At 54.6% G+C, this 26,784-nt stretch overlaps 1 protein-coding gene across 2 annotated transcripts in view; it reads left to right on the top strand.

The window, feature by feature from the left end:
* C14H1orf198 (chromosome 14 C1orf198 homolog) overlaps window positions 1–26,283 on the top strand; it is a 31,214-nt gene extending 4,931 nt beyond the window's left edge. Inside the window, exons 1-4 of one of the 2 annotated variants that reach the window (XM_047702670.1) lie at window positions 8,676–8,697; window positions 8,786–8,836; window positions 19,652–20,200; window positions 23,457–26,283. In XM_047702670.1, the coding sequence (XP_047558626.1) occupies window positions 19,658–20,200; window positions 23,457–23,513 (600 nt within the window). In that variant the 5' untranslated portion in view covers window positions 8,676–8,697; window positions 8,786–8,836; window positions 19,652–19,657 and the 3' untranslated portion in view covers window positions 23,514–26,283. Of the gene's footprint in view, window positions 1–8,675; window positions 8,698–8,785; window positions 8,837–19,651; window positions 20,201–23,456 lie in introns of those variants that run through there. The other variant, XM_047702669.1, reaches the window with a different exon arrangement.
* Window positions 26,284–26,784: the final 501 nt, after the last annotated feature.

The raw sequence follows: 26,784 nt of genomic DNA, 5'->3' as shown, positions 1-26,784 counted from the left end.
TGGCTGCCTTCTCCATCCCCTCTGCCTTCCCCTCCTCCTCTGGGGCCGAGCCTGGGCCTCCCTGACTCCCCGACACCCTTTGCAGGGCACTCCCTTCTGCAGGCCTCTGCGGGCCCACGCCTTGGCCCAGGCCCCCGCACATCGAGCTCTTGTCCCCACCTGGCTGAAGTGCCTTTCCCTGAAGTGATCTGAGGGTGCTCGGGAGGCTGGGGGTCAGGATGGAGTATCCCGGCTCAGCAAACCGTGCTGAGCCGCTGCTTCCACTCGGTGTCCGGGGGGGCCACCTGCAAAGGGCCTGCTTTGCTTCTCTCTCCTTTAGGGTCCACGCTGGCCAGCCCAGATTTTTTTTTTTTTAAGTTTATTATTATTTTTTTAGTAACCTCTATACCCATCGTGAGGCTGGAGCTCAATGACCCCGTGAGCAGGAGTCACACGCTCTTCTGACTGAGTCAGCCAGGCACCCCTAGATGTTTGTTTTTTTAAAAATAAGCCAATTGAATCACTGTAGGGTATAGAAGATAATGTATTTGCATGTTACTGTTAAAAGATCCAAATACTGCAGAAGCAGCTTTGCGAAGCAGTTGGTCGTTATCCTTCCAGAACTTTCCTCGAGTGTTAACTCATTAGATTTGAGTTTGCTTGGCCGTATGGGGTCCTGACACAGACCCTGTCACACATGAGGGCACCTCTTCCCCCTCCACTGGAACAGTTTGGCCTTTTCCTTTTTGTCAGCCTTTGGCAAAAAAAATGAGGAAAATTGAGAGTTACTTTCTCAGTATTTTGGATTTGTTTTTTAAGGAAAGTGGAATGTATAATTATGATTCCCACCTTCCGTCTGGTGGAGCCCAGACGGTTTTTAGAAAAGATAAGCAGGTTCATGTGGCTTTCTGTGTCCTTGCATCTGGGGTTCTGTGCCCTGGCTCTGGACCGGAGTTGAGAACGTGGCCACGAGCCCAGATCTCTTTCCACGGGCCGTGAGGGGGAGGCTGCAGGGCCTCTCCTACAGGCTTCTCCTTTTGAACTGATGATTCTTTGCCCAGAGTAGCACCTGGCCTGCTACCCCACGTAGGGGAGGAAGGGTATTGACTAGATAAGCCCTGGGAGCTAAAGCAGCCGCATAGGCCCTCTCCCTGGCCCCTCGGTGGGGGTGGGGGCAACCCAGGGGCTGCCAAGGAACGGGTTTTGGAAAGAAATTCAATGATTGATTCACTGTCGCACAGAGAGGGTGGGGGCAGAGCTGAGAACCATGTTGGCAGATCTGGGGCCCTTTCAGTGGCAGGAATCACTTTCACACTCTTAAGCAAGAGATTCCTTTAATACCGGAGAAAAAGCCATTTTTCAAAAAAAAAAAAAAAAAAGGCCAGTTCTGTTCGTTGAAATGTCCTCCTCATTTTCTGTTTGTTTTGGTCAAAGTCCCTCCCACCTCCCCTGCACCTCTTACCAGGAGGACACCAAGCTTTCGTTCGTGCCGTGGCCTCAGGGGCTCCTGAATTTGTATTCATGGTGGAGCCTGCCCACGGGTTCAGCCCTAGCTGTTTTTCTCTTGTTGGTCTGCAAGTTTTGTCCTTGCGTCCCTCCTATCTCAGCAGAGTTAAATATATTACATGCCAGAGGCAGAAGCATCGATTCCATAAATATATAAATAAAAGTCCCTAAAAAGAAGCCATTGGTTAAAAAAAAAGGGGGGGGGTGCATATTGTCATCATTTGTCCTCCTTCTCCTGCTTTGTTTTTTAGTAAACTTTGTTCGTGAGAGCAGCTTTAGGTCAACAGCAAAACGGAGCGGGAAGTACGGAGGTTTCTTGTGTTGTTCCCGTACCCCCCCATGCAACGCCTCCCCTGCTGCCAACACCCCCCCCCCAAGAGTTCTGTATCCCTTACAGTGGGTGAAGCTACACTGATTAGCCCATCAGCCTCCCCCGGCGTCCGTAGTCTGCGTTAGGGTTCCCTCTCGGTGTGCGCATTTGGTGGGTCTGGACAGATGCGTGATGCTGCGCATCCATGGTTAGAATAGTTCCCTGAGACTCCTCTGCGCTCTGCCTCTTCCTCCATCCCCTCCCCCACCCCCAGCAACCGCTGAGCCACGGACTATGTCCGGAGCTGTGCCCTTTCCAGAATGCCATACAGTCGGAGCTTTAGTCTGTGGCCTTTTCATATTGGCTTCTGTCCGTTCATAGTGTGCTCTGAAGGTTCTTTGTGTCTTTTCGGGACTCGATAGCTCATTTCTTTCTAGCGCTGAGTAATACTCCTCTGTCCATGTCTCCCGTCATTTATTATCCGTTCGTCTGCTAAGGGATGCCTCGATGGCTTCTGGGTTGTGGCGATGATGAATGAATCTGCTGGAAATGTCAGTGTGCAGGTTTTTGTGTAGATGTAACGTTTCAGCTTGCTTGGTTACATGCCAAGGCGTGGGATTGCCTCACCTGTTCTTACTGCACTACTAGGTCTTCGAGGTAGAGGTTGACACCAGACAGCTCCCCAGGAAGAGCATGCCCCGTGCAGGGGTGCCCGGGAGTCCGGGCCACCGGACATCACTAGAGGACCGAGACAGTCAGCAGCATAGGGCATTTCTGTCCCCTTCCCCAGGCTCTGCTGTCTGAGCCTGGTTGCTTTTACAGTATTTACAGTTTAAATGTCTTACCTTTTTTTAAATAGATTTTATTTATTTGAGAGAGAGAACATGCACTAGCCAGGGGGAGGGGGAGAACAGGGGCAAAGGGAGGAGGAGACTCGCTGCTGAGCAGGGAGCCTGATGTGGGGGCTCCATCCCAGGACCCTGAGATCATGACCTGAGCCGAAGGCAGGCACTTAACCAACTGAGCCACCCAGGCTCTCCTTAAATTTCTGACCTTTAAGTCAAGATGCCACTGTCTGTCAGCTAGGAAGTCCTGTAATTTATGGGCTTCAGGAGCACGTTGACGATGTAGGCTTCCAGCGAGCACCTAGCAATGTTCCAGGATGGTGCCGCTTCTGAATCTCTCGGGTCTGTGGCGGGAATGCTCCGTGGTTGGGATTCCAGCTGCCGTCATCCTGAGATTAGCGAACCACACACCTGTTCTGTCATCCAGAGGATGTCGGCACCCCAGCAGGTGCGGGTGTGGACTGGTCGGGTTGTGCTTACAGTAGTTCTGCGGTGGTGCTGTTAGGGGCGTGGCTGCAGCTGCTCATAGGTGATCCTGGAATGCTGGGGAGAATGAAGACATACGCGGTTTTGGATGTGATTCTTCTTATGCTGGAGCCTTGCGGCCTTCATAGGAGACTGTGACTTCGCCTTGGCGGTTTATACTAAGCCCAGAGCCGGGACCTTGCCCACTCCGAAGTAGAGTGAGAGCGAGCTGGGCCCGAAAACCCGGGGTTTCTCGGGAGAGCTGCCTGAACCCTGTGTTGCTTTTGTAGGAGTCCCTGTTTGGGGACAATGGGACCCACTTGGTGGTATTGACCGAGGGTGCCTCTGCACTCGGGGTGGATGGGGCAGGCAGAGGGGGACCCCGAGCCCTGCAGCCCAGTAGGCGCAGGCAGCCCGGTGTGGCTGTGTGGCCACGTGCTCACCGGGGGAGACCGGGGGTGGGTTGGCATCAAGGAGAAGCTGGGACAGGTGTGCCCCGAGAGGGTGTACACTGGGCAGGTGTGGTTTGTTCAGGCCAAGGTGGCAGACGGGCCCAGAGCATAGGCTGGACTGCCCACGTGCCACAGGGTCTCTGAAGTGCGTGCCCTCAAACGTTCCAGGAAGGGAGCTGCTTCCTGTGTGCCAGCTGCTCGTGGCCTGGCTTTGGGCAGTGGGAGAAAGCCTGTGCCTGTGGGTTGGCTTCCTTCCTGGGGCAGACCCGGGGGGGGCCCCGCAGGGTAGCCAGAACAGACAGTGCCGTCCACAGGGGTTCTCGGCCCCGCACTTGAGTCACAACGGTAAAATTCATGGGCAAGGCCTTGAAGGTAGAAAGAAAGTTATAAAAACACAAAGGCTCAGTAGTCTCAAATCCCGTTCTTGAAGAGGAACAGTTAGGATCTGTAAAATTTGGCCATCTTTGCAGTCAACGCGGAGTCCAGAGTTTCTCACTTTAGAATGATTTTGGAAGAGTCATGACTGGTACAGAGGAATCGTAACCCATGACATAAGGTGCTTGTAACTAAATAATTTCAAAAGCAAAATGACTGAAATCACTTTAAAATTCAGTTGCAGCCTTTACATTCAGTGTTGAAGGTGGTGAGTGTCAGCGTGTGCGGTGCTGGCCGCAGCCCGGGGTGTGTGGGTAACTGCTGAGCGTGTGGTCCCGGGGAGTGGGGGCGAGGACCCTGACCCGGAGCCCGGCTGATTGCCTGGGGACCCGCGGAGGAGCAGGGTGCGTGGCGAGCAGTTTCAGGTTCTCAGAGAAGCCGAGGCAAACCCCGGCCTCCACATGTGCCCAGCTTCCCCCACTGTCGGCACCGGCCCCCAGAGTGGGACCTTTGTTAACCACGGATGAACCTGACATCGACACATGGGCGTGTCCGTGGCTGACCTTGGAGTTTACTCTTGATGTGCATTCTGTGGGTTTTGAGAAAAGTGTCCATGACTCAGTAGGGTTCAGAATGTTTTCATTGCCCTAAAATCCTCTGGGCTCTGCCTTCCCTTCAACTCTGGCAACCGCTGATCTTCGTACGGTCTCTGTAATTTTGCCTTTTCCAGAATGTCGTACGTTTGGGCTTATGCCGAATGTTGTTTTTTCAGATTCCTTTATTGTGGGAAAATATATATAACATCAAACGAACCATTGTAAGCCTTCTTTTTTTTTTTTTTTTTTTTTTAAGATTTTATTTATTTATTTGACAGACAGATCACAAGTAGGCAGAGAGGCAGGCAGAGAGAAAGGAAGGGAAGCAGGCTCCCCGCTGAGCAGAGAGCCCAATGTGGGGCTCGATCCCAGGACCCTGGGATCATGACCTGAGCCGAAGGCAGCGGCTTTAACCCACTGAGCCACCCAGGCGCCCCCATTGTAAGCCTTCTTAAATGGACATCGAGTACTTTCCCACTGCTGTGCAGCCATTACCACTGTCCATTTCCAGAACTTTTCCATCCCCTCGGCGAGAAACTCTGAATCCATTAATCAGTAACTTCCCATTTCTCCCTCCCCGGTCAGCTCCTTTCTGCTTTCTGTCTCCATGCAGGTGCCTGAGTCTGGGCACCGTGGAGAAGTGCAGTCACGTACCATTTGCCCCGTAGTGGCTCGCTTATTCATTTAGCAGGATGTCCTCACGGTTCATTCCGATTGTAGCCGGTGTCAGAGTTCCCTTCCTTTTGAAGACTGAGTAGGATTCCATGTACAGATTTGCCACCTTTGGTTTCTTCAGCCGTCGTTGGACACTGGTATCATTTCACATTCTGGCTACCATGCCTAATGCTGCGGCAGGTGCTGGAGTTCAGGTGCCTGTCCGAGTGCCTGCTTTCGCTTCTTGTGGCTGCAGCTCCAGGAGTGGAATTTCTCGATCAGATGGCAATACTGTGTTTAATTCCTTTCTGAGGAACTGCCACACTGTTTCCCACATCCCCCCAACAGCGCAGGAGGGCTCCAAGCTCTCCACATCCACCACCATTGTAGGTATGGAGTGTATTATTTTTGTTTTTAAGACAATGTATGTGTTTTAAAGATTTTATTTAATTTATTTGGGCGGGGGAGAGGCAGAGGGAGAGAGCAAGAGAGAGTCTCAAGCAGATTCCGTGCTCAGTGCAAAGCTCCATGTGGGACTCGATTTCCTGACCCCGAGATCATGACCTGAGCCAAAACCAGGAGTCTTAACCAACAGAGTCACCCAGGTGCCCCCTAATACTGTGTGTTTTAACTGTGCTTATGTAACTTAATTTTTAACAGTGGCTGTATTTAACAGCCTGAACATTTGATGGTCCCGCGAGTTGGTACAAGCCCACTCCAGCACCCTGCTGGCTGTAGCCTCCAAAAGTACAAATGTCTGAGGCCCCCAGAGACCTTAGAACACTCGGGTATACATTCTTTACCAAATAGTCAAGTAAATGCTGGAGATTTTATGCAAATATGCATTCTGGGACTAGGGGCAGAGAACAGACGTTCTTTTTTTAAAGTACTTTTTCTACCAGGAGGTGAACATTTGTGTCTGGTGAACATTTTCCAGTAAGAGGGAGTCAGGGTGTCTGGGGTGTTGGGGCAAAGACGACGTGATGTCTGTCCATCCCGGAGTCCTTGGAACCTGGGAACAGCAGAGCCTCCCCTGGGCTGTGCTGGCCTCTGATGATTTCCAGGGGCTGTGTGTCCTGGGACTCTGTTCTTTGTCCTGCTGTTTTGGGGTCCGGTGACTTCTGGGCTTCTTCCTGTGCCGTGCTCCAGAGAAGAAAGAATTTCCAGAGAGGTGCAGCACTGTCTCTGGGAGAGACGTCCCTTAGGGAGAGGAATTTGACTGGGAGGACTGTTGGCCGAATCCGAGCCCGCTCCCTGACATCCTGGGGTCCCAGTAGCAGATGTGTTTTGGTGTCGTGACAGTTTCAGGCCTTGGGCAGCAACGGCAGGTGGTGGACCCTTCCTGGCCACCCTACAGAAGGCAGATGTGAGCGCCCACCAGTGTGTGCCTGGCCACATTTTGGTTGCGTGCTGGTCATCATGGCAGAAGGAGAAAGAGAACGTCGTAGTGTGCACGCGGTGCCACTTTGCAGGTCTGGTCCCATTTTGCCTCCCTTCTGCCTGGAGAGCCTGTTCCCAGTGCTGGAGCATGCAGCCACAGCTGACATCAGCGCTCCAATAACATTTTTGCTTGGCATGTTTATTTTTGTTAAGTGTTTTATTATTTTTTAGGAGCTCAGAATTGCAGAAATCTAAGGAATTTGCCCCTTGACTGAGTTTCTTGCTGGAGCAAACAAAAGACTATTGACTTGACACCAAGTTGGGGAGAAATCCCGGTGTGACCCTCTCTCTGTCTGTGCCCCCCCGGAATGTTAGCGAATGCGGGCTGCCCCCACTGGTGACAGAGTGCTCGCCCAGCTCCAGGCTCCGTCTCGGGTCCTCTGGTCTCACACTCATTTTCCTTGCAAAGCCAAAAGCCTTGTTTTGAGTTTTGCCAGTTGCAGCTGTATAACTAATATTGAAGGACGGATTATACCGTATGATAAGGGGATCCAGCTCCAGTGTGCCAGTGGTCCCTGGGTCTGCCCCCTCCTCTGCCTCCACCCCCCTCTCCCCTGCCTCTACCTGCCCAGTTAATCTCTAGATCCTCCTCTGTCCACAGAGGTGGCCACTGGGCTGTTCCGTGTCTGGATAGAAGGAGCACAGGGGCGCCTGGGTGGCTCAGTCATTAAGCGTCTGCCTTCGGCTCAGGTCATGATCTCTGGGTCCTGGGATCGAGCCCCAAGCAGGGCTCCCTGCTCTGCGTCTCCCTCTCCCTCTGCCCCTTCCCCTGCTTGTGTGCCTCTGTGTACTCTCTCTCCAATAAATTAATAAAAATCCTTTTTAAAAGAGCCCACTTGCCAGTTGGTTTCCTTTACTTTCGCCCTCAAACTCAAATCTAGAATAAATGATGCATAGATGCCGTTAGGCTCCTTCACTTTCCCCACGTGGAAACAAAGTCCTTCTTGTTTGATGATTCTGAGAGGAGCTTAGAGGGCCCCGAGCTCGTAGAGTTGGAGACACGTGGAAGTCGTTTCGCCTGCTGCTCTGTTGCTGTGCCCCGTGCACACCCGCGGCCTGGACTGGACCCAGGAGCCCTTACAGCTGAGGCTGGGCGGACGGCCTCCCTCTCGTCTCAAGGGCTCCTTCACTCGCATTCCTCCAGGCAGCCCACTTCCATTTTTGGAGGGACAGGGTTTGTAAACTGAGAAGTAATGAGTTGAGCTGGAATTCCAAATGGGAGGGCTGTGGCCCATATTCCCTCGCGTTTGTAGTGTTTCCTGGCAGCTAGGGGCTGAGGGGTCGAGGCAGGCAAGTTCGAAGGAAAAGGCGGGGGCTCCGAGAGTGGGCTTTCTCAGACCCTGTGTGCCTTACAGCGGAGGGCACAGCCTGATCTCCTGCCTCTGAGGGGAGGCCCTTGCTTCCCCAGGGTGATCTGTGGAAGGACCGTCTCACTTGAAAATACCTTGTCCCATGTTGAGTCCATATCGCCCAGTGTGTCCCAACTTTGGGTTCAGAAAATATCCCCAGGAGAAGCGAGGCGCAGATGAGAGACGTTTCCCGGCACAGGATGACGGCGGGGGGCTTGGAGCGGGTAGCCCAGAAAAGCCGACTTTTCCCATCATTGTTCAGGCCAGTGCGCCGAGCACAGTGGGGCCGTGGTCGGATTCTCGGTTACCCTTCTGAAGGGCTCTTGCCATCGTGATCTCTTGGCGAGGGTGGGAGCGGCGTCAGAGCTCCCACTCCGAGCGGCCACTGGCATGAAATGCACACGTTCTTCATGGACTTTGCTGGTCGCGCCTTTCAGATCTCGCTGGGGGTGGCGGGGGGGGCTCTGAGGACTGCGGCTACTTCCCAGCATGGCCTCGTGTGCCGTCGCTGGTAGAGCCAAGGCCCGAGCCCGTAAAGCCCCTTTCCCTTCCTGCTCACATCCCCACCACCGAGTCCCCGCGGGGCCTCCCACACGGTCACTGGGCGTCTTTTGGCCAGGGCGCCTCCGCTGGAAAGCTGAGAGGGGAGCCAGACGCAGGAGGACATTCTCCGCGGAGCAGGAGTCGTCATTCTTGCCCCGAGCCAGGAGCTGAGATGCATCCCAAGTTCGGTTCCCCCGTGGCCTTGGGCGGATGTCGGCATGGGGTATGTTTGGGTTTGGGTTTCACATTGATTCTTGAATTTTTATTTCAGGACATAACTTGGCAAGATGAGCACTCTGCCCCCTTCTCCTGGGAAACGAGGGTAAGTTGGATTAAATTTAGATTTGTTTGTCCTTTTAAGAAAGAATTGTGTGGCTCTCTCCTTTTTTCGCGGCGCTTGGTGGCCTCAGAAGGCAGAGGCCCTGCTGCCCGGCTGCCGTTGGAGAAGGACGGGAGGGGGAGAGTTGTGACGGCCGGGAGACCGGTGCGGGGGTCGTGATGGGATTCAAGTGGCCGTCGGTACCACCAGCCGGGGTCCTGCGGTGCCCTTGACTGGAGCCCCAGCTGTCCTGAGAAGGCAGGGTCAGCTCCGTCGGGGGCTTCCTCCGCTCCTACCTCTGCCCCCACCAGCACTAAGGCAGAGCTTGGAGGGAAGCTTTTGGGGCGGGGGAAACAGCTGCTTTGATTACAATGAACTCAGAAGGGCCAGGAGGCTGGGTGGGTGTGGGGGCAGGAGTGACACAGTGGGAGGGGCCACACAGCGGGTCTGCGGAGGTGGCCTGGAGGGGTTCCGCTCTAAGGCACCAGAGTATGAGGGGGAAGGGAATAGAGAGACATTCTTGGCACCCTGCAGACTTGAAGGGGTCCTGGGTTCACACTCATGGGCAGGTGTTAGCAAACACGGCCCCACTGGGACCGCTCACTTCTGGTCACTTCTTTACCTTCGTTATTGTCATCATCATCGTTATTGATCGGTATTCTTGTCAGAGATGCGTAATGGTATCAGCTTAACTGATTTTAATTCATTTCCCCTAGCCTCCCTAGTTGCAAAGGTGCAAAAGGACCCAGAGGCAGGTGTCTGTCACCCAAGAAAAAGAGGGGAAAATGCCATGATTCTCCCAACATTTAGTGCTGGGTGTCGGGGGGCTCTTCCTGTAGTAGGGGTGACAAAGACAGCAGTGTGCCTGGAATAGGGCTTCGACTTGAGGTCAGATCAGGGCTTTGAAGCTCCCAGCCTTGTGCTTGGTTTTCCACTGAGCCCGCATCGCTTGTCCCAGCAGAAGTGGGCATCCAGGGGGCCTGCGGAGTCGGTGGGTCTGAGTGAGGGCAGAGCACTGGGGGAGGGGTTCTGCAAGACACCCAACAGGCTCTCACGTGGGGGCCTATGTCTCAAAATGAAATATTTGACAAGGTTCAGATGGCTGAGGGCAGCACTTGGTGGGTGACTGCTGATGGGGCCAAGGGTGACCCCTGATGGGGATGGGGAAGGGTGTGACACAGTCCTCATGGGAGAGCTGGGAGCTGGCTTTGAGCATTCGTGGCATTTACGCAGGGCCCATGTTCATCTGGTGGGCACAGAGTCCCTCAGCCTCCAGCGTGCCATCCCGTGGGGTCCTGAACACCATACAGCAACAATGCAAACACATGCGTTGTGGCATTTTTTATCTAGGTCTGTGCAGGGGGCAGGGTGAGCAAAGTGGTGTGCCTGGGAGCTGGGGTCTCCCGAGGGATCTGGATGCTGCAAGAAGGATATCAAGGAGCAGGCTGGAGACACAGGAGCCCCTGCAACCAACAGGAACCCCCCCCACCCCGCCCGGGCACCCTGGAAGGGAAGCTGTGGGTGGGGAGAGAGGACGTCAGCACGCCGACAGTCAGCAGGAGCCTCCATCTCCTTCGATGGGCTCCCCAGGGTTTAACCGAGGAGCACTAACCCTGCAGGTGATCCCTGGTGGTAAGAGGCAGATGGACCCCCCCTGCAGGCTGGGACCAAACAGCCTGGGATGCAGTGTCCCAGAAAGCGGCACAGATTTTCCTGGACCGGGTCCTCCATTTGGCGGCGTCACAGTGATGAAAAGGCAGAGAGGTCAAAAGAGTTAGAACGTCCTAAGCCCTAAATCCATCTTGTGCCCCGTGAGAATATCTGCTCTATTAAGAATTTACCTTGTGAAATGTTCCTGAATCCGCTGTTGGCGAGATGGGACGCGCCATCTATTATTAACTTGCTGCGGATGACATTCTGGGACAAGGATGGGCAGTGGCTGGGCTGGGTGCCGCGACGGGGCTCGGCTGCCTGGGGCCGGCCTGGTGCGCAGGTGTCCGGAGAACGAGGACAGCCGACAGGGTCAGGGATCACACGTGTGCCGGTGCTAAGTGTCCGCAGCCGTGAGCCGCGTCCCTTAGGAACCCGGTCAGCTGAGCAGCCTCCAGAAGTTAACAGGTGCTGCCCCCTTTGCAGAGGACCCCCTTGCGCCACCAACCGGCGGGCTCACTCGGGGGCCTCACCTTTTAGTTGGGTCTCTTGGGGTTGCACTTACGCAGCTGAGTGTTAGAACCTAGTAGAGGCAAAATAGCATTGCAGAGAGTGGAGAGGCCTGCCCTACTCTGTCTTCAGAAGGCAAAGTCGTGTTCTAGAAGGACCCACCCCTCACCTCCCCAGCCGTAAGTCCGAGTGCCCTGCTTCCCTGGCTCTGTCGCACTCTGCCCAAGGACCTCCAGACTGGCGGGAATCTCTTTGGAGAGCTGCAAACAGGAGGTGGCTTCAGGCAGGGCGGGGTGGCCTAGATCTCCAGGTGCAGGACTCGTCCCGTGGGAGTGGCCGCTCCAGGATAAGCTCTCTTCCGTGTGCCGTTGGTGCTGGGTGTTGATGGGGCCCCGTGTGGCCCAAGAGCCAGCCTGGGCTCCTTCACGTGGTGGTGGAAGAGTCCCCTTGGGGGCGAGGGCGGAAGGCTACAGGCCTGCTTGTGACTGGGGCTGGGAGGTGGCCCTGTGTCACTTCCGCTTGCTTCTCCTGGCTCTCTTGAGGCACGGTCCAGCCTGGGGAGATAGATTACTCCTCTTCAGAGTGAGTTGCAGAGAATTTGTAGCCGTTTATTTATTTATAAACAATTACTGAATTTGAGTGTAGTTGACACGTAGGCATTTTCCCGCTAGGGTTTTCTACCCCGGCGGCCGCGACACTGGGTCCTTTGACTAGACTCTTGCTCTCTCATCTGTTTTTTTCCTAATTTAGTTTTCAGTTGTAAATCACACATGAAATTGACCACTTTAGCCATTTTTGGTGGACAGTTCTGTGGCATTCAGTGAACTCGCACCGTCAGACAGCTGTCCCCACCCTCTAGCCACAGAACTCTTCCTCTCGCAAAACTGAAGCTCTTTCCCCTTCAGACAGCTCGCCTCCCCCAGCCCCTGGCGGCCTCCGTTCTCCAGCCAGTCTCCGTGACCTCATTCATCGATTTTTCAGAAATTCAGTGGACATTTATTATAATCCAGCCTCTGTCAGACGTTCTGCTTAATACTCAGAGGCGAGTAGACACTTCTGCCCTCGACACACTGTCCGTGAGTGCTTGGCTTCCTTCGGTGGCAGAACTCTCGCAGGAGAAAAGCTTTCGCACACATTCCTTCTGTCGTTTTCCCCGTTCCCATAACACGTGTGTACACACATGTTGGGAGATACAAGCTCAGCAGACGGTCAGTGAGGGGCAGCTAAGTGCCCAGCTCTCCCTCTGCTCTGACTCCTGAGCCCCCGATAGATCAGCTGAGGCCAGGGAGCGCCTGACCCAAGGTCATGACTGTTGGCAGAACCTAGAATGCCAGGGATTTGGGGATCATTGGCTGATTATTGTACGTCTTGGGGATCCTTCCTTTAGGCCAGCCGGCGGTGCTCCCACTGACAGAGCCTAAGTCGGCCCTGTGCTGGGAACCTGAGAGCCCCCGAGGGTTCTGTAACAGCCGTTCTCCCCCTTCTCCGAACCCTGCTTCGTCTTCCATCCCATCCTCCCCACCTGGGTCACCTGCCCGGTGCCGGTGTCTCTCTGCTGTCTTCCATCCTGGAAGGGAGGCTTAGCTGGGTGGGAGTGGGGGTCATGTATCAGCGTGGCGGGTGAGCTGGTGAGGGGGTGCCGTGGGGCCCCACGCTGGATTCCTCTCTCATGCTGCTGATGTTTTGAGTGGGAAAAACTCAGCACTTGGAATGCTCCAGAGAAGGAGGCGCAGAGCAGAGAGAATTCTTGACATTCTCCGGGGGGTCTGGGCTGGGGAATTCAGAGATGTCTGCAGAAGCAGGTCAGGCCCTGGCGCTCGCTGGGTCACTGGGCTCTAGGGACACCTCCCCACCCGCAACTGTGCCTCCCCTTTCCCTGCCCCCGCCTGGGCTGTCTGGCTTCCTGGCTTCTTTCTGTCCATCTTGGTCCCCCTCCCAGTGTACACTGCCTTTTTGGGGATGGAAGCTGGCTGGTGGGGATCTGCTCCTTGATTCCTTTCATATCAAAAGGTCTCTGGGGGCTGATACAGACATTCCCAGAGCAGGGAGTCCTTCTAGCCCCTTCCAGCTTCTTCCTTGGGAAGAAGAGTCAGCACTTAGGGGCCTTTGTGCTGAATGGTTGAAAGATCAAAGAACGATGTCACAGCTCCTGTGTGCTGTGCCCCAAGTCAGGCATTGGCACACACGTGGCATTGCTCCAGGCCTGGGGGTCAGTGTCGCCGTTCCTTTTGTGGGTTGGATTCTGGCAGGGGTCAAGGAAGAGAGTAACAGCAGGTAGCTTGAATCAATGGAGAGAGAGTGGAGCTTGGGTCTGCCTGGCTTGCCGGAGGCTTCTGCCTGGGCGGGACAGAAGGGCATTCTGTCGGGATGTTCTGTGCATAGGGGAGGCCCTGGCTTCCAGGCTACAGCTTGGCTGTTCCTCCTGGCTGCCGGCAAGAGTTGGAGACTCACGGTCACAGAGAGCTGTCCCATGCCCCCATCACAGCCTAACTCCTGGGCTACTTGTGGTCTCCCAGCCTTCCTCACCAAGACCCCCCCTCAATTTCTGCCCAGCAGTCAGCTCTCCCTCCTCCTTGCCCCCACCACCATACTGTCTCTAGCTCTCCTTCCTGAGACCCAGAGCTGATCCTTATGGCACCCTGACCTTTATCCTGGGTCTCCATGTCTGGAGTGATGTGTCCCTTCCCTCAGCCCAGCGGCCCCAGTCCTGTGCCCCTGGCCCCTGCTATGTTCTATACCCCTCAGCCCCGTCCCTCAGGCACTGTGCTCCCCTGCCTCAGTGCCTTTGCTCAGCCCCCATCGCAACTATATTTGAAGGTCCAACCTGTCCCCCAGACCCGCGACACTCAGGTGCTTACGCACTTCCCTACCATAGTAGTGGTGAGCGGCTCCCCTACTCTCATCTCTGGTGAGCACTTTTGGTGCCTTACCCCCGTGTGAGCCTCCCCACAACCCCACTGTACAGACAAGGAAACCAAGGCACAAAGTGAGGGGTGTGGACTAGGCATCCAAGCCCGCGTGTATAACGTGTGTTGTAGCTCGCACGCTGCCTCTTCGGTGACAAGGCAGCGTTACTGTTGTCCTTGTGAGAGGACAAGGCTCTGGAGGGGAGAGGCCACAATTTGTCCCTGAACCTTACAACCTCAGCCTCTGGGGCCTCTGTGCACCCACCACCTGCTGGGCCTCCGTGGGGTTTTCCCCAGGCTCACTCTGCCCGACACAGGGGCCCCGTGGACCGGAGCGGGAGTGGTCCACGCGTCTGGAGGTCCCCTAGCTCCCTGGGAAAGGTAGAGGGGAATGTTCTTCAGCCCCTGATCCAAGCCTGTGCTTTGGGATTTGGGGCAGGGAGTCCACTGGGCCCAGCCGCCCCCGCTCGCCTGGAGGGTCCGACATTCCCAGTGTCTGGGTGGCCACGTCATGCGTCTTTCCTGTCAAGCTGTCACTTCTGCTGGTTTCGTGATTCTACCAGTTTTGCGTATCTTCCCCTTCTCTTCCTTCTTTGGAGGAGGAGGTGGGGAGATTAGATGCTACATGGTTTGTGGGTTTATTCCGATGTGCTCCAGGAAACTATTATATTTCCCGACGATCCTGCAGGCTTTTTGTCTCAACAATTTAGATCTGCCGGAGGCTGCCAAGCCAAACAGTTAGTTTTGGCTGCGTGCGTTCCCCCTTTACTGAAATATTACACATTCCTCTCCAGTGAGTGGGGTATAAAAATAGATGCTGGGCTCAGTTGTGGTCTTGCTGTTTTTAGAACGGACGTGGCCAGCTGAGACCCAGGTCCCCACATGGGGTGACTGACGCCCAGTCCCGGCTTGGCGGGACGAAATCCTCCCGCGCGCCCTCCCTGGGGCTTCAGTGAGGGCCGGGGGTGTGGGGGATGGGCTGTCACCATGCCTCCCCACCACGTCCCATCTCAGGGATCATGGGAGCCCGCAGTGTTGGGTCCCCCCAGCCCAACTTCCTGTCCCTATCCGGGGCGGCCGAGCTGGAGTCGTTGACCCCTTTGCTGCTTCTCACACACAGCGTCCTTCCACAGGGCCCTGGCTCGGGGTCGCTTAGTGTGGAGGGGCTGGACCTGGCACCATCTCCCTTCCCAAGAGCGCTTCAGCCTTTTTTCCAGAAATAAGAAAATGGGATCTGGAACTTGGTTGTCTCTCTGCTCTGTGGAGTTCATCACAGGGACCAGAAGTGCGTCGTCCCCCTGCCCTCCCCCCCGTTAGACCTGTGGGTTCCGCAAGGCAGGGCTGTCCCCATCCCTCTCACTGACCTATTCCAGAGTCAGAAGGGCACCCCTGACACCGTCTCTCAGGACCAGTGGTATGGTGTGACCTTCAAGGACATGGTGGAAGGCGAGGGGGACAGAGTCCCTACTGTCCCAGAACCGCAGGCTCTGGGAGAGGCCACAGGACAGGACAGTGGCTCGGCTGTGATACTTTCAGGGAGCTTTGCAGCCCTGACTCCGGGGCCTGACACTGGGCGCTCAAAAGGGGGACATCCCCCGGCTCTGCTGTTTGGGCATAGACCCCCTGCAGCACTGGACAGCAGGCACCACACCCCGTGCCCCTGGTGAGCAGAGAAGGGCATGGGAGGAGCCAGAGCCTGGAGGGGACCCACTGGGAATGTTGCTGACCCCCCGCACAGGACTGAGGAGAAGAGCAAAGTAACTTGTGTTTACTGAGCACTTACTGTACCCCAGGCGCTTGTCTAAGATGCAAACCTTGAGGGGCATCTGCTTGTTAATCTTCCTGGCTGTCTGGCAAGGCAAGGATGGTTATTTCCCTTTCTTTACTGAAAAAGAAGAAAGCCCAGGTTCAGGGTTAGGGAGCTGGTGGGCGGTTTTGCCGTTTGGTTGTTTGGCAGCTGGGGGAAGCGTGGCAGGCCAGAGCAGCCCTGGAGCCCTGGTCTGGGAGAGCAAGGGAGTGGCCAGCTGGGAGGAGCCCGGGAGGGGTGAGTCGCAGAAGGGAAAAGCAGTGACACCTTTGAAACGGCCTGCGGAGCTGAAGTGGAAGTTACCCCTTGCCTATGACAGCATGTCTTTGAAGATGAGTCTGGAGGTGCTCTTCCCTCTGGCTTGGAGACAGGTCGGCAGCGAACCCCCCGGGGCAGGAGGAGCAATCCGGAGGGGGGCGCTGGCCTGGGAGGAGCGGCCTTGTTCTCCCCCAGACCCTGTTCCTGCTCCGGGTTCTCTAGAGTTCCTGAAGTTTTGGAGCCAAGTGAGATGAGATCCAGATACGGGGAAGGTCCTTTGCTCCTTTCCTCTTTCCCGCCCTGTCCTTTCCCAGCAGGTGTGTGTTTGAAATACAAACACGGAACCCTTTCTGCCTTCCTCGTGAGGACCCGGCTCCGGCGCCGCTGATCAGGCAGGACTATCTTTTAGAAGGAGAGTATAGTCCTGTTCTTTTGCAAAATTAAAAATGATGTATACCCAGGAAAAAAGGCTTTGAATCAAAGGTGCTAGAACTTTTTTTTAATCTCTAAGTTATTTTTCCCATTTCACCCCAAAGCCCTGAAACAAAGCAGCCACTACTGTCAGGATAGTCGTGTCTTCTGACCAGATGACACTGTCCCCTGAGGAGGGCCACATGGTCTCCAACTGCCCGAGGAACACGGCACAGCCTCCGTCGTTTCGTTCTGTTCAAGGCTGTCGCGTCCTGCCAGTGCCGCCGGGGACCCTACCAATGGTGGCCCGAAGCGGTCTGGGGACCACTGGGACCGCCTCCTCTCCGCAGCGTCCCTGGCTCGGTCCATGGCTGCCCTCCACGTACACAAGGGCTCAGCCCAGTCTTCCAGAGGCTTCTGAGCAGAGATCCCACTGGAGAAATTGCTGATCCCAAAAAAGCCTGGGGCGTGATGAAATGCTCAGTTTTAAGCTCTTTCCTTACATTGCAGTTTCCAGATCAAAGTCGTCTCTGCTCTAAGCCTCGGTCTCCACTTCCGAGGTATCTTTAGCAACTTGCTTATTTAAAGAAAGCGTCATCTCTTTGCCCACAGTCTCCCTCCCTGTATTCTGTTGTGGCATTTGGAAATATACAGAGTACTGAGGGGCTCATTCAGAAACAGCCCTTTCAAAATCAAATTAGATCATCAGCGTACTTACCCAAATCCGGCCCTGTACAGGACGTCCTGGCGTTTATATGGATGTCGTCCCTGGTGGCCAGTGGCTTTTATGCATGGCCCGATGCCCGGTACAGCTTCAGGCCTGGGATCGCTGGATCCAGGTGGAAATCCAGCTGCATCTCACGGGCTAGTGACCCAGGACCGTCTGCTCAGATTGCTCCGGATCTCCATTTGCTCATTTGTAAGAGGGAACATTTTTTCAAAAATCCGGCCCAGCAGCCAGGGAAAGTGCCCAATGCATGAGATGCACTCAGGGGGCCATGATCAGCGGAGCTGGGGCTGTGGTGGCTTTTCCCTGGGGTTCTCTTTACTGCAGCGAGCCGCCTGTGCCCCGCACTTGAACTTGGTGTCTTGTGCTCCCATCCCTTCTTGTCTTCTGAGCCTTGAGAAGAAACCACCCGGCATGAGGGTCCAGGTTTTAGGAGAAATCTCAGGCTGAGAGCACGTCGCACTGTCTGGGTTCCAGGCCTGCCGTTTGCTCGGGAAAAGCAACGGTTTCATCCTCCTCTGACAAACACATCTGTGCCCATCGGTGAGAGTCGGGGCGAGCGCTCTGTGTAAAACCCAGGGAAGAATTACACGTTACAGTCCTAAAGAACCAGGTTTTGTATATTAAGTTAGCACAGTGTTTAAATGAGACAGTAACTGAAAATACAGTCTTGCTATATCGCTGGCGGTGGTAGAAATTGGGGCAGGTCTGGAAAACAGATTGGCTGGTGTGCATCTCGAACCATAAAAAGGAAAGGTCTTAAACCTTCTGGATTTTGATATTTCGCATCTGGAAAGGTATCTGAAGAAATTATTTCTGCACAGGAAGAGCTATATGCATGGAGATGGTTGCGGCAGCCTTAATTAGAATGGTGTGACCCCGAGATCATGACCTGAGCCGAAATCAAGGGTCAGATGCTCAACCGACTATGTCACTGAGGCGCGCCTACAGTGCCCCAGATTACAGGCATAACAGAATCCCAACCTCCTGAAATACGTGTACGAAAACAGTGACACAAAAACACGAAAGGTAGGGGTTACAGAAGAAGGGAAACTTATGAACGACTTCTTTAATAATTCCCAAGCTCTCTGTATTGTAGTTTTATTACTTTTATTTAAAAAAGAAGAAGAAGGGGGCGCCTGGGTGCCTCAGTTGGTTAGGCAACTGCCTTAGGCTCAGGTCCTGATCTCAGGATCCTGGGATCGAGTCCCGCATCCGGCTCATTGCTCAGCAGGAAGCCTGCTTCTCCCTCTGCCCCTCCCTCTGCTTGTGTGCACACACTCTCTCTCTCTGTCAAATAACATCTGAAAAAAAAAACAAAAAAAGAAGAAGAAGGATCTCAGGGAGAAGTAGGGAGAGGAAGGTTCAAGGTGGTTTGTAGAAATGTAGAAACTCATTGCTCACCGTGCAGAGCCTGGGAGAACGCGTGCCCTGGCGTGTGTGGCTGAGTGTGTGGCTGAGCTGTCCCTCTCCCTCCTGATGGGTTCTCCACGGCATCGTGCCGGCTTTGCTGGAGGTCACTGTGCTGAGCAGCCTTGGATGGAACAAAGGGTTTCTGGGACACTCAGGCATGGTGTGTGCCCTGCGCAGTCTCCAGTGGGTGACAGCTGCAGAGCACTGCCGAGTGGGGGCGTCTCTCCCAAGGAGCCCTCCGCATGACCCACGTTCTCGCTCATCCAGTGCTGCCGTGATAGCACAGATGTGGGGTGGAGGGGGGTGTTAAACAACACACATTGCTTTGCCCCAGTCGCGCAGGCTGGAAGGTCAGGGTGCCAGTGGGATGGGGGTTCCCGGCTGGCAGACGGCCTCCTGCCCTCTGTGTGCTTGGATGGCGGGAGGGAGACCATTCCTCTTGGGCCTCTCACAAGGACACTAACCCCATCGTGGCACCCTCATGGTCGTGGCCCGATCCCCTCCCGGAGGCCCCACCTCCTCCTACATCTCACTTTGGGTGTTAGGGCTTCCACGCGTGAATTCGAGGGCCGCACCGACACGCGGTCTGTGGCAGCTGGCATGTCCGGCAGGGGCGGGTGGGGCGGGTCCCCGCGCTGTTTCATCCAGGAAAGCAGGCTCGGGCTCTGTTGGTTTCTTTCAGCCATGTCTACCACCTGCCACCTTACGTGGGGAGCCACGGGAGCCGGGGCTGGGTGCCGACCCCCACTGCGGGGCAGGGGTGCGCTGAGCCGTGCACCTTCTTCCTCACCTTCCAGGGAGGGCGGTCACCCCCAGACAGCCCATTCTCTGGAAGGTGCTGGAAGCACTCTCGAGGAGACGAGCAGGTGCTCTGCTCACCAGGCAGAGGCCAGGGTCCTCGGTGAGTCAGTCTGCGCCGTCGGTGGCCTGGTGTGTGGCAGGGCCATGGTGTCCACGCTTCTGCTGGGGTGGGTGTGCGGACCGCCCTCCTGAAGATGAGCCCTCAGGACAGAAAGATGCAGCTGGCGGATGACAAGTGGTGTCACCGTGGTCGGGCGGGCGGAGGTGGGAGCCACGCGCCCGTTGCTGTGGATTTTAAGGCTTGTGCGGTTTTCTTCTCTGTGTCCCCGCTGTAGAGTCAGATGGAGTTCAGCGTCTGTTCCTTATCCATCCAAGAGCCGGCCAGCGGCGCGGCCAGTGAGCCGAGACAGCTGTCGAAAGCCTCCCAGGGCTCGCAGGCCCTCCGGTCCTCCCAGGGCGGCAAGTCCTCCAGCCTGGACGCCCTGGGTCCTGCCCGGAAGGAGGAGGAAGCTTCCTTCTGGAAGATCAACGCGGAGCGGTCCCGGGGAGAGGGGCCTGAGGCCGAGTTCCAGTCGCTGACGCCCAGCCAGATCAAGTCCATGGAGAAAGGTGAAAAGGTCCTGCCTGCCTGTTACCGGCAGGATCCCGCCCTGAAGGACAGGGAGACCAAGGGGGAGAGGCCCTGCAACGTCCGCCAGGAGCAGCGTGTCCTTCCCTGTGTCAGCGTCGAGCACGAGAGACCCCAGCCTGTCCAGGCCTGCGCCAGCACGGGGAAGGAAGCCGTCCCGTCCGAGCCCGTGGGGAAGCTGCCTTCTCCCGAGGACCAGCAGGACGACGTGGAGGACGTGGAGGATGGGCTGTTTTCGGAACCCATGCCGACTCAGGTGGGCGGCCCCTCCTCCAGGAGTGTCCCAGGGAGACCTCCCACAACATGGGTGGACCACAGATGGGCTCGCTTTCTTCTTCTTCTTCCCTTTCTTTCTCCTGCCCGTTCCTTGTGGGGACTTCGGGGATCAGGAGAGCTGGGTTGTTACCTCCGTGACTGACTTACGTACAAGGAAACACATCTCATGAGTCCGTTCTGGTGCCATGACTTATTTGCCTGTTACATGTAGATGTTGCAGATGCCCGCTGCCCTTCCCCCGGTGTGCGAGGGCAGGGAAGGGAGGCCCGGCAGTGGGCCGTGAGCACAGGAGCTCGCAGGGAGAGGGCAGTCGGTGGGGAGGGGTTTGGATGCCCACTCAGCTGACGGGTCCGTAAAGTTGGGCGGGGGTGTTGGGGAGGAAGGGACTGGCAGATGCCCCAAAGGGACATGGAGCAGGCAGGCGGGACCGCCGAGCCTCCACCAAGAGCGGCCGTGCTCCATCTCAAGAGACTCTGGCTTCAGGGAGTGATAGCAGCTGCTTATTTCCAGACAGGAGAGTGTTACATGTCCAGGGAGGAATCCTAAGAAAGGAGTACTTTTTGAGGGGAGGGAAAAGAAAGAGCTGAGAGGTTTGCTGGGTGAGGAGGAATGTGTCCTGGAGAAAAGGATGGTGCAGGAGAATAGGGTGAGCGGCTTCTGAGTGATTTCCCTTTTCTCATGGGAGCCTTAACCCTTGTCTGTACCCGCTGGTCTGCCCTGCTTGAGAGAGTGAAGAGAAGATACAATGTTTGGTTGTGAATTGAAATGGAGCCAGTGTTAGAGGATTGCACAAAAACAAAAAAATAAATAAAACCAACCCAAAGTCATCATATTTCAGAGGGAGGCCTTGGTTTTGAGGCATTATGAGGGGCAGAGCAGCAGTCTGATGCAGGCATGTCTGAGAACCGTTCCTGGGGGACAGTCGTGGGTTGTTCTTGGGTCTGGGTGAGAACATAAACGGGGTCTGTGTCCCGTCCATCTGAGACACGGGCAGCCCCGTGCGAACGTTCATGCTCCTGTCATGCAGACGTGTTCTGGATGGGTGGGCGTGCTTGTGGAGTCCCGAGGCGGGGAGGGGAGGAGGGATGGGAATGGCCACCTGCTCACAAACGAGGATGGCCATGGGGAGGAAAAGAGGGATCTTTAGGTTTGAGTCTCGATTTTGGAGCCTGGGGGAGTTACCTGTTGGCAAGGCAGGCAGGCAGCCTTGAGGGGTACCCCTCATCCCCCACACTCCTCTCTGTGTGCCTTGCTGGTTTTCTCCATGTTAGCACCATCCAGACTCTTCCGCGCTCTCTCGCTCTCTCTTTTTTTTCCTTTTAGCACGTGTTTAGAAAAATGTGTATTGTATTAGGTTGAATATAAAGAGTCTAAAATGTGCCATGTTGAGTAGACAGCCCTGGGGTATTAGGTCTGTTCACAGGGTCATACGGTCATTGTCACCATCCGTCACAGAACTCTGTACCCACTAAACAACTCCCTGTCCCCCCCCCACCCCTCTCAGCCGCCATTCTGCTTGATATTTCTGTGAATTTAACACTCATAGTATCTCATCTAAGTAGAATCCTACAGTTTCCATCTTTCTGGGTCTGGCTTATCTCGCTCAGCATAATATCCTCAGGGTCCGTCCACGTGGTGGCATGTGGCAGGATTTCTTTCCTTTTTGATGCTGAACAATACTCCGCTGTATGGACTGACCACATTCGTTTATCCCCCATCTGGGGATGGCCTCGTGCATGGCTGGTTTCCACCCCTTGGCTGCTGTGAACCGTGCTGGCGTTGAGCGTGGCTGGACACACACCTGTTCGAGTCCCTCCCTGCCTTTCATCCTTGTGGTGATTCTGTGTCTGACTTTCTGAGGAACCGCCATGTTGTGACAGGGCCCTTTCTCCACATCCTGCCGACACGGGTTTTCTCTCTTCTTTGAACATGGCCATCCTCACGGCCGGGAGACGGTACCTGTAGGCCTTGTCGTGGTTTCTATTTGCCTATCCCCTGGGCGGTGATGTTGACTCTGTTTTCCTGTTGTTTTTTGGCCACTTGTATATCTTTTTTAAACAAATGTCTGTTTGGATCCCTTGTCTGGTTTTAACAGTTGAGTTTTGTGTTCTTGAGCTGTGGTCATTGTCCGGGCATCTTGTGGAAGGGGGTTCCAGGCTTCAGGCGCTTCCACCCCTCCCAGCAGATGACCTCCTGAAGAAGGGGAGCCCTGTGACAGGAGCTCCGTCTGGCCCCATCAGCGGCCCCTCATCTTTCCAGCCTGTCCTCCTCAGTGTATCCACCATCTTAAGCCAGTGCTCTGGGTGCCTCCTGGTCCTTCCCGTGGTGGCCCCCCGCCCGGTGTCTTTGCTGTCTTCTGGGTCTCTAACCTTCCTGCCCACTTGCTCCTTCTTACAGACCTGCCAGGCTGGCTGCTGTGCCTCCCTGGTGATCCTTCTCTGATTCTTGGCACCTGGGTCTTCTCTGAAGGAAGTTTTTATTTAAATACCCGAGGGTCCTAATTGTAAAGAGATGCAGGGGGGGTGTGTATAGGGGGAGTGGGCAGTCGGAGACGGCACATGAAATCCTTGTAGAGAACAGATTTCTGGGTGCAAAGCACAGAGAAATGCCAACCTCATTGAAGAAACTAGTAGAAAGCAGAGAGAGGACCATTTGCCTGAATTCTTTTGGGTTTTTCTGTCTTGGCTCCCTTTGCGTCAGTGTCACATGCAGCCACACCGGGCCCGAGACAAGCTTTGAGGGAACTTGCTTTAGTCCATTGGTGTCATTGTCTCCACCAAAGTGTCTTTGCTCTTTGCCAGCTCCGTGGAGGGCGGGCGTCCGAGCGTCCTTCCCGCAGGCTGACGCCCACCAGATGGACGCGTGCGCTGGTATGAGAGCATCGGGAAGATTTTGTCACTTGTTCGCTTATTCCACGATGACTGCCTTTCACCCTGCCTGTCCGTGCACAATAGAAAAGATACATTGTTCTCCTTTTCTCTACGAGCTGCTTGCGGACCTGCGGGGGGACAGAGCGGGGAAAGCGGGGGATCCTGGCACAGTGTGGCTCCCATTGAAGTTTCTTTGATTTTCTGGTTCCAAGCACCGAGGCAAATTGAGGTCAGGGAGCTCCGGCATGGAAGGGAGCGATTTCATTTGGGTCAATTTAAATGAGATGCTGTTTATAGATTATGTATAACTTAAAAAAAAAAAGAAGAAACTTGTGTCTTACTTTGGTGTTCATGTCCCTTCTACAGGTCACCTCAAGTAATGTTGTCTTGAAGACAGGATTCGATTTTCTGGACAACTGGTAAAGTGTATTAGACCAAAATAATAATAATAACAATAAAACCAAGAACCCCTGAAGTGTTTTTCCAAAGCGGTGCGGTAGAGGAGGATAAAATGGGCAATATTTCCCTTTGTATTTTCCTGGTTTCTGTACACTTTTTTCTTAATCATTTGGAAACTGGTAAATATTGCCTTGTCCAGATTTCCAGATTTTTCTCTTTTTGGTAAGGCCAGATATATATGCTATTTTCAATGATTTGATACCAGAAGTTTTGCATTTGGAATTTTTAAAGACTGTTAGGGAATTCCGTTGATCTTGTACATAAAGCTTCCGTTCCCAGTTCCACCCAATTCCCCCCACCCTGGAGAAAAAGGTTTCTCGAGAAAGCGATTTCCCTCTCTTTCTCCTTTAGTCTCTCCCCTTTTTATTAATTGGGTGAACTTTGGTTGGGTGGCTGTTGGTGATGTCCTCAGTAGTGGCATCTGCACGCCGGCTGTGACCACGGAAAGGTGACCCCCCCACTGCCCCCAGTCCCCACCCAATGTCCCCAGCCGTCCAGGGCCACCTGAAGCCACGCTTGTCGGATCATGTGCCATCTCCACCCTCACGGCGTTTCCAGGAGACAGACTGTTGGCACCCGGCAGAGATGCTCTTTCGTTCGCCCTGATAACTATTCAAACCATTCATAGCTGTTTAAGAAGAGCTGCATGTTTAAAAGTTTTGTATTAACTTTTCATTATTTTGTATCTAGGTTTAGATGTTGTAGGGCTACCACTTTTCTGGGGTGTGTACTGGTTTCTTTCTGGAAGCTCTTTGCTACTCACGTGGCCTGTGGAAGTCCCCTGTCTTGGGCGTCTGCAGGGGTAAGGGCGGATGGCAGGTGTTGGAGGATGGGCTCTTCTGAGTAGTTGTGTTAGAACCTTCCAGCATGAGACTGGCGGGCCAGTGGACGTCTTCATCCCGAGGACTGGTCAGACTCCCTGGACGGATCTCTCTCTGCATTCCTGACCACCCGCCGAAGTGACCAGTCAAGTTTCTGCAGCGCCCCGCAGCGCCCCCTGGAGACCTATGTGGTCATAGCAATGGCATCTCTTGGAGCGAGACTTTGTGACCCGCTGCTGCGCAGGTGTCGTGGCAGCTCCCAGGCTGCACAGGGGAGCAAGGTGGCCCATGCCCCCGAGGTGGGTGGGACAGGGTGAGGAGGAGCGTGGGCCTTACCCTGGGAAGCCTGTGCCCTGACCCGTGGCCCTGAGCTGCAGGAGCCTGCGGGACGCGCCCGAGTGCGATCTACACCTGGCCTCTCACTGTGTTCTCCTCACCCGAAGCCTTAACCCCTGCAAGTCCGGCCAGTGAGCACCTAGTTTCAGTATCAAAGTGAGTCTTTTTAAAAATGCGTCTCTGTTTCGTACGACCTTCTTAAGTGATTTCCAGAATATCTTATCTGGTTCCAAGGTAAAGCCCATGGCAACTTCCCCCATTCCCCCCCCCCCCAACCCAGGAATGTTTCTGCCAAAGTTGTGGCCCAGCCAGCTTTTGATTTGGTTTCTGCCAATGGATTATGTCCTTAAACCTCATTTGGGCCCTCAGGGTTGTGGATATGACCTCCTTGCTTTGGTGACTGTGTTATGGCAAATAGAGGTTCTTTTGTACCATTTAAGGATAGTTGAAACATGCCAGGGAAAGAAGGTTTCTAGCATGGTGGGGAGGAAAAAGGGAAACTCCAGCTGACACAGCACGGCAGCGTGCCCGCCCCTCAGGTCAGCCGCCGAGTCTCAGAGCCTGGCTCGCCATCTGCCTCCACTTCTAGCCTGGAGGACATCGGACTGTCTCAGAACCCATGCTTGAAAACGGTTCCTTAAACAAGAGATGTACAGGTGTGTGTTGGTATTCCTTGGGGCTGGTGTAGCGGGGGGACTGAACCACATCCAGGAACAGTCAGCCCAAGGTGAGCTGTCTGTTCTCTAAGGAGATGGTTCTCATTTCTTGCTGATTTCCCATAAAGCCCAATTATTCCTTTCAAGTTCAACCCTGGGAGCTGAGGGGGTTCGGGGATGGTAGAAAATCTCTGCCTCCCCAGGTGCCACCTGGGAGCCTCTGCTCAGAGCTATTCAGTTAATCTCATTTCTACAGCGTCTTAAGTTTCATAAGAGATGGCCTCCTGAGATGAAAGGTAAAAATCAAAGCTTGGGAAATCCTCAAGTGGTGTTGCTTGGCCCTGCTCTCAGAGGTCAGGGACTGTGAGAGGGAGGCGTGAAGGCCTAGAGGACACAGGCTGGTGGGTGTCTGAGATGGTTCCTGCCCACCGGGGAACCTGTGTTCAGTGTGTCCGAGTACTATGGACAAATGAAGCTCTTAAGCTTGCCATCCACCCCCCCAACATGTATCAGGGTAGGGTTTCTAGAACCAAGAGTTTATATTTATTATTTTAAAAATACACACTTTTCAACTGAAGCCTGTATTTGGTGTTGGGTGGTCCCCCCCCCCACCGCACCCCCATTCGGTGCATCTGGGATTCAGCTCAAGGATTTAGTGTCTTGCTTTGGGTGACCGTTCCTGACCCCCAGGAAGTCAGAAACCAGTTTCAGTTCCTTCACCTGGGGGTCCCTGCCCCGCTCTCTGGGTTTGGGAGTGCTGCCCGCTTGGGGGTGGCTGCGCCCGCTGCACCCCACGGGGATGTCAGAGCCGCCTCCCTTTCTTTGTTACATGTTTTCAAAAACAATTGAAACATTCTTACTGACGACTTGTAACTTGGTTGTATTTTATATTAATAGCCTTTAATAAAGCCATTTAAAATACGTTAGGTGTGTTTATTTGGGGCTTCTTCTGGAGCTGGGAAGCCTGTCAGGACGATTGCTGTTGAGCACAGAGGAGAAGGATTTGTACTAGTTAAGCGAGTGTCAAACCTCTTCCGGGGACTAATTAAGCAAGTGTGAGTCCTCTTTGGGGAGACTGCTGTGCGCAGGCCTGACTCAACGCCCCTTGCAGGGTGGTGGGAGGTGGTGGCCCCCCGCCCCCACCCCATGCACAGGGATGGGATGATCCTGGAGGGCGCCTCTCCCCCCGTCAGGTGACGTGGAAGCCATGGCATGTCTTCCCAGAGACCAGCTTATCGAATCTAGGGACTGACTCAGTAGAGCAGATGCAATCTCCCTGAAAGCTTTCACCTTGAATCTGGTTGAAGTGGATTTTTCGTGGAAGAAATACAAGCCTAAGTGTGGTCGGTCAGTCCTGTTCCATCCATTAAAGTGCAGGAGATAAGTTACCAATGACAGATGGAAGGGAATTTTTAGATGTCA

This window comes from Lutra lutra, chromosome 14 (genome assembly GCF_902655055.1).
Source record: "Lutra lutra chromosome 14, mLutLut1.2, whole genome shotgun sequence".
Classification (NCBI taxonomy): Eukaryota; Metazoa; Chordata; class Mammalia; order Carnivora; family Mustelidae; genus Lutra; species Lutra lutra.
The sequence above is the reverse complement of the archived record's forward strand: the minus strand, read 5'-3'. Positions and strand labels throughout refer to the sequence as shown.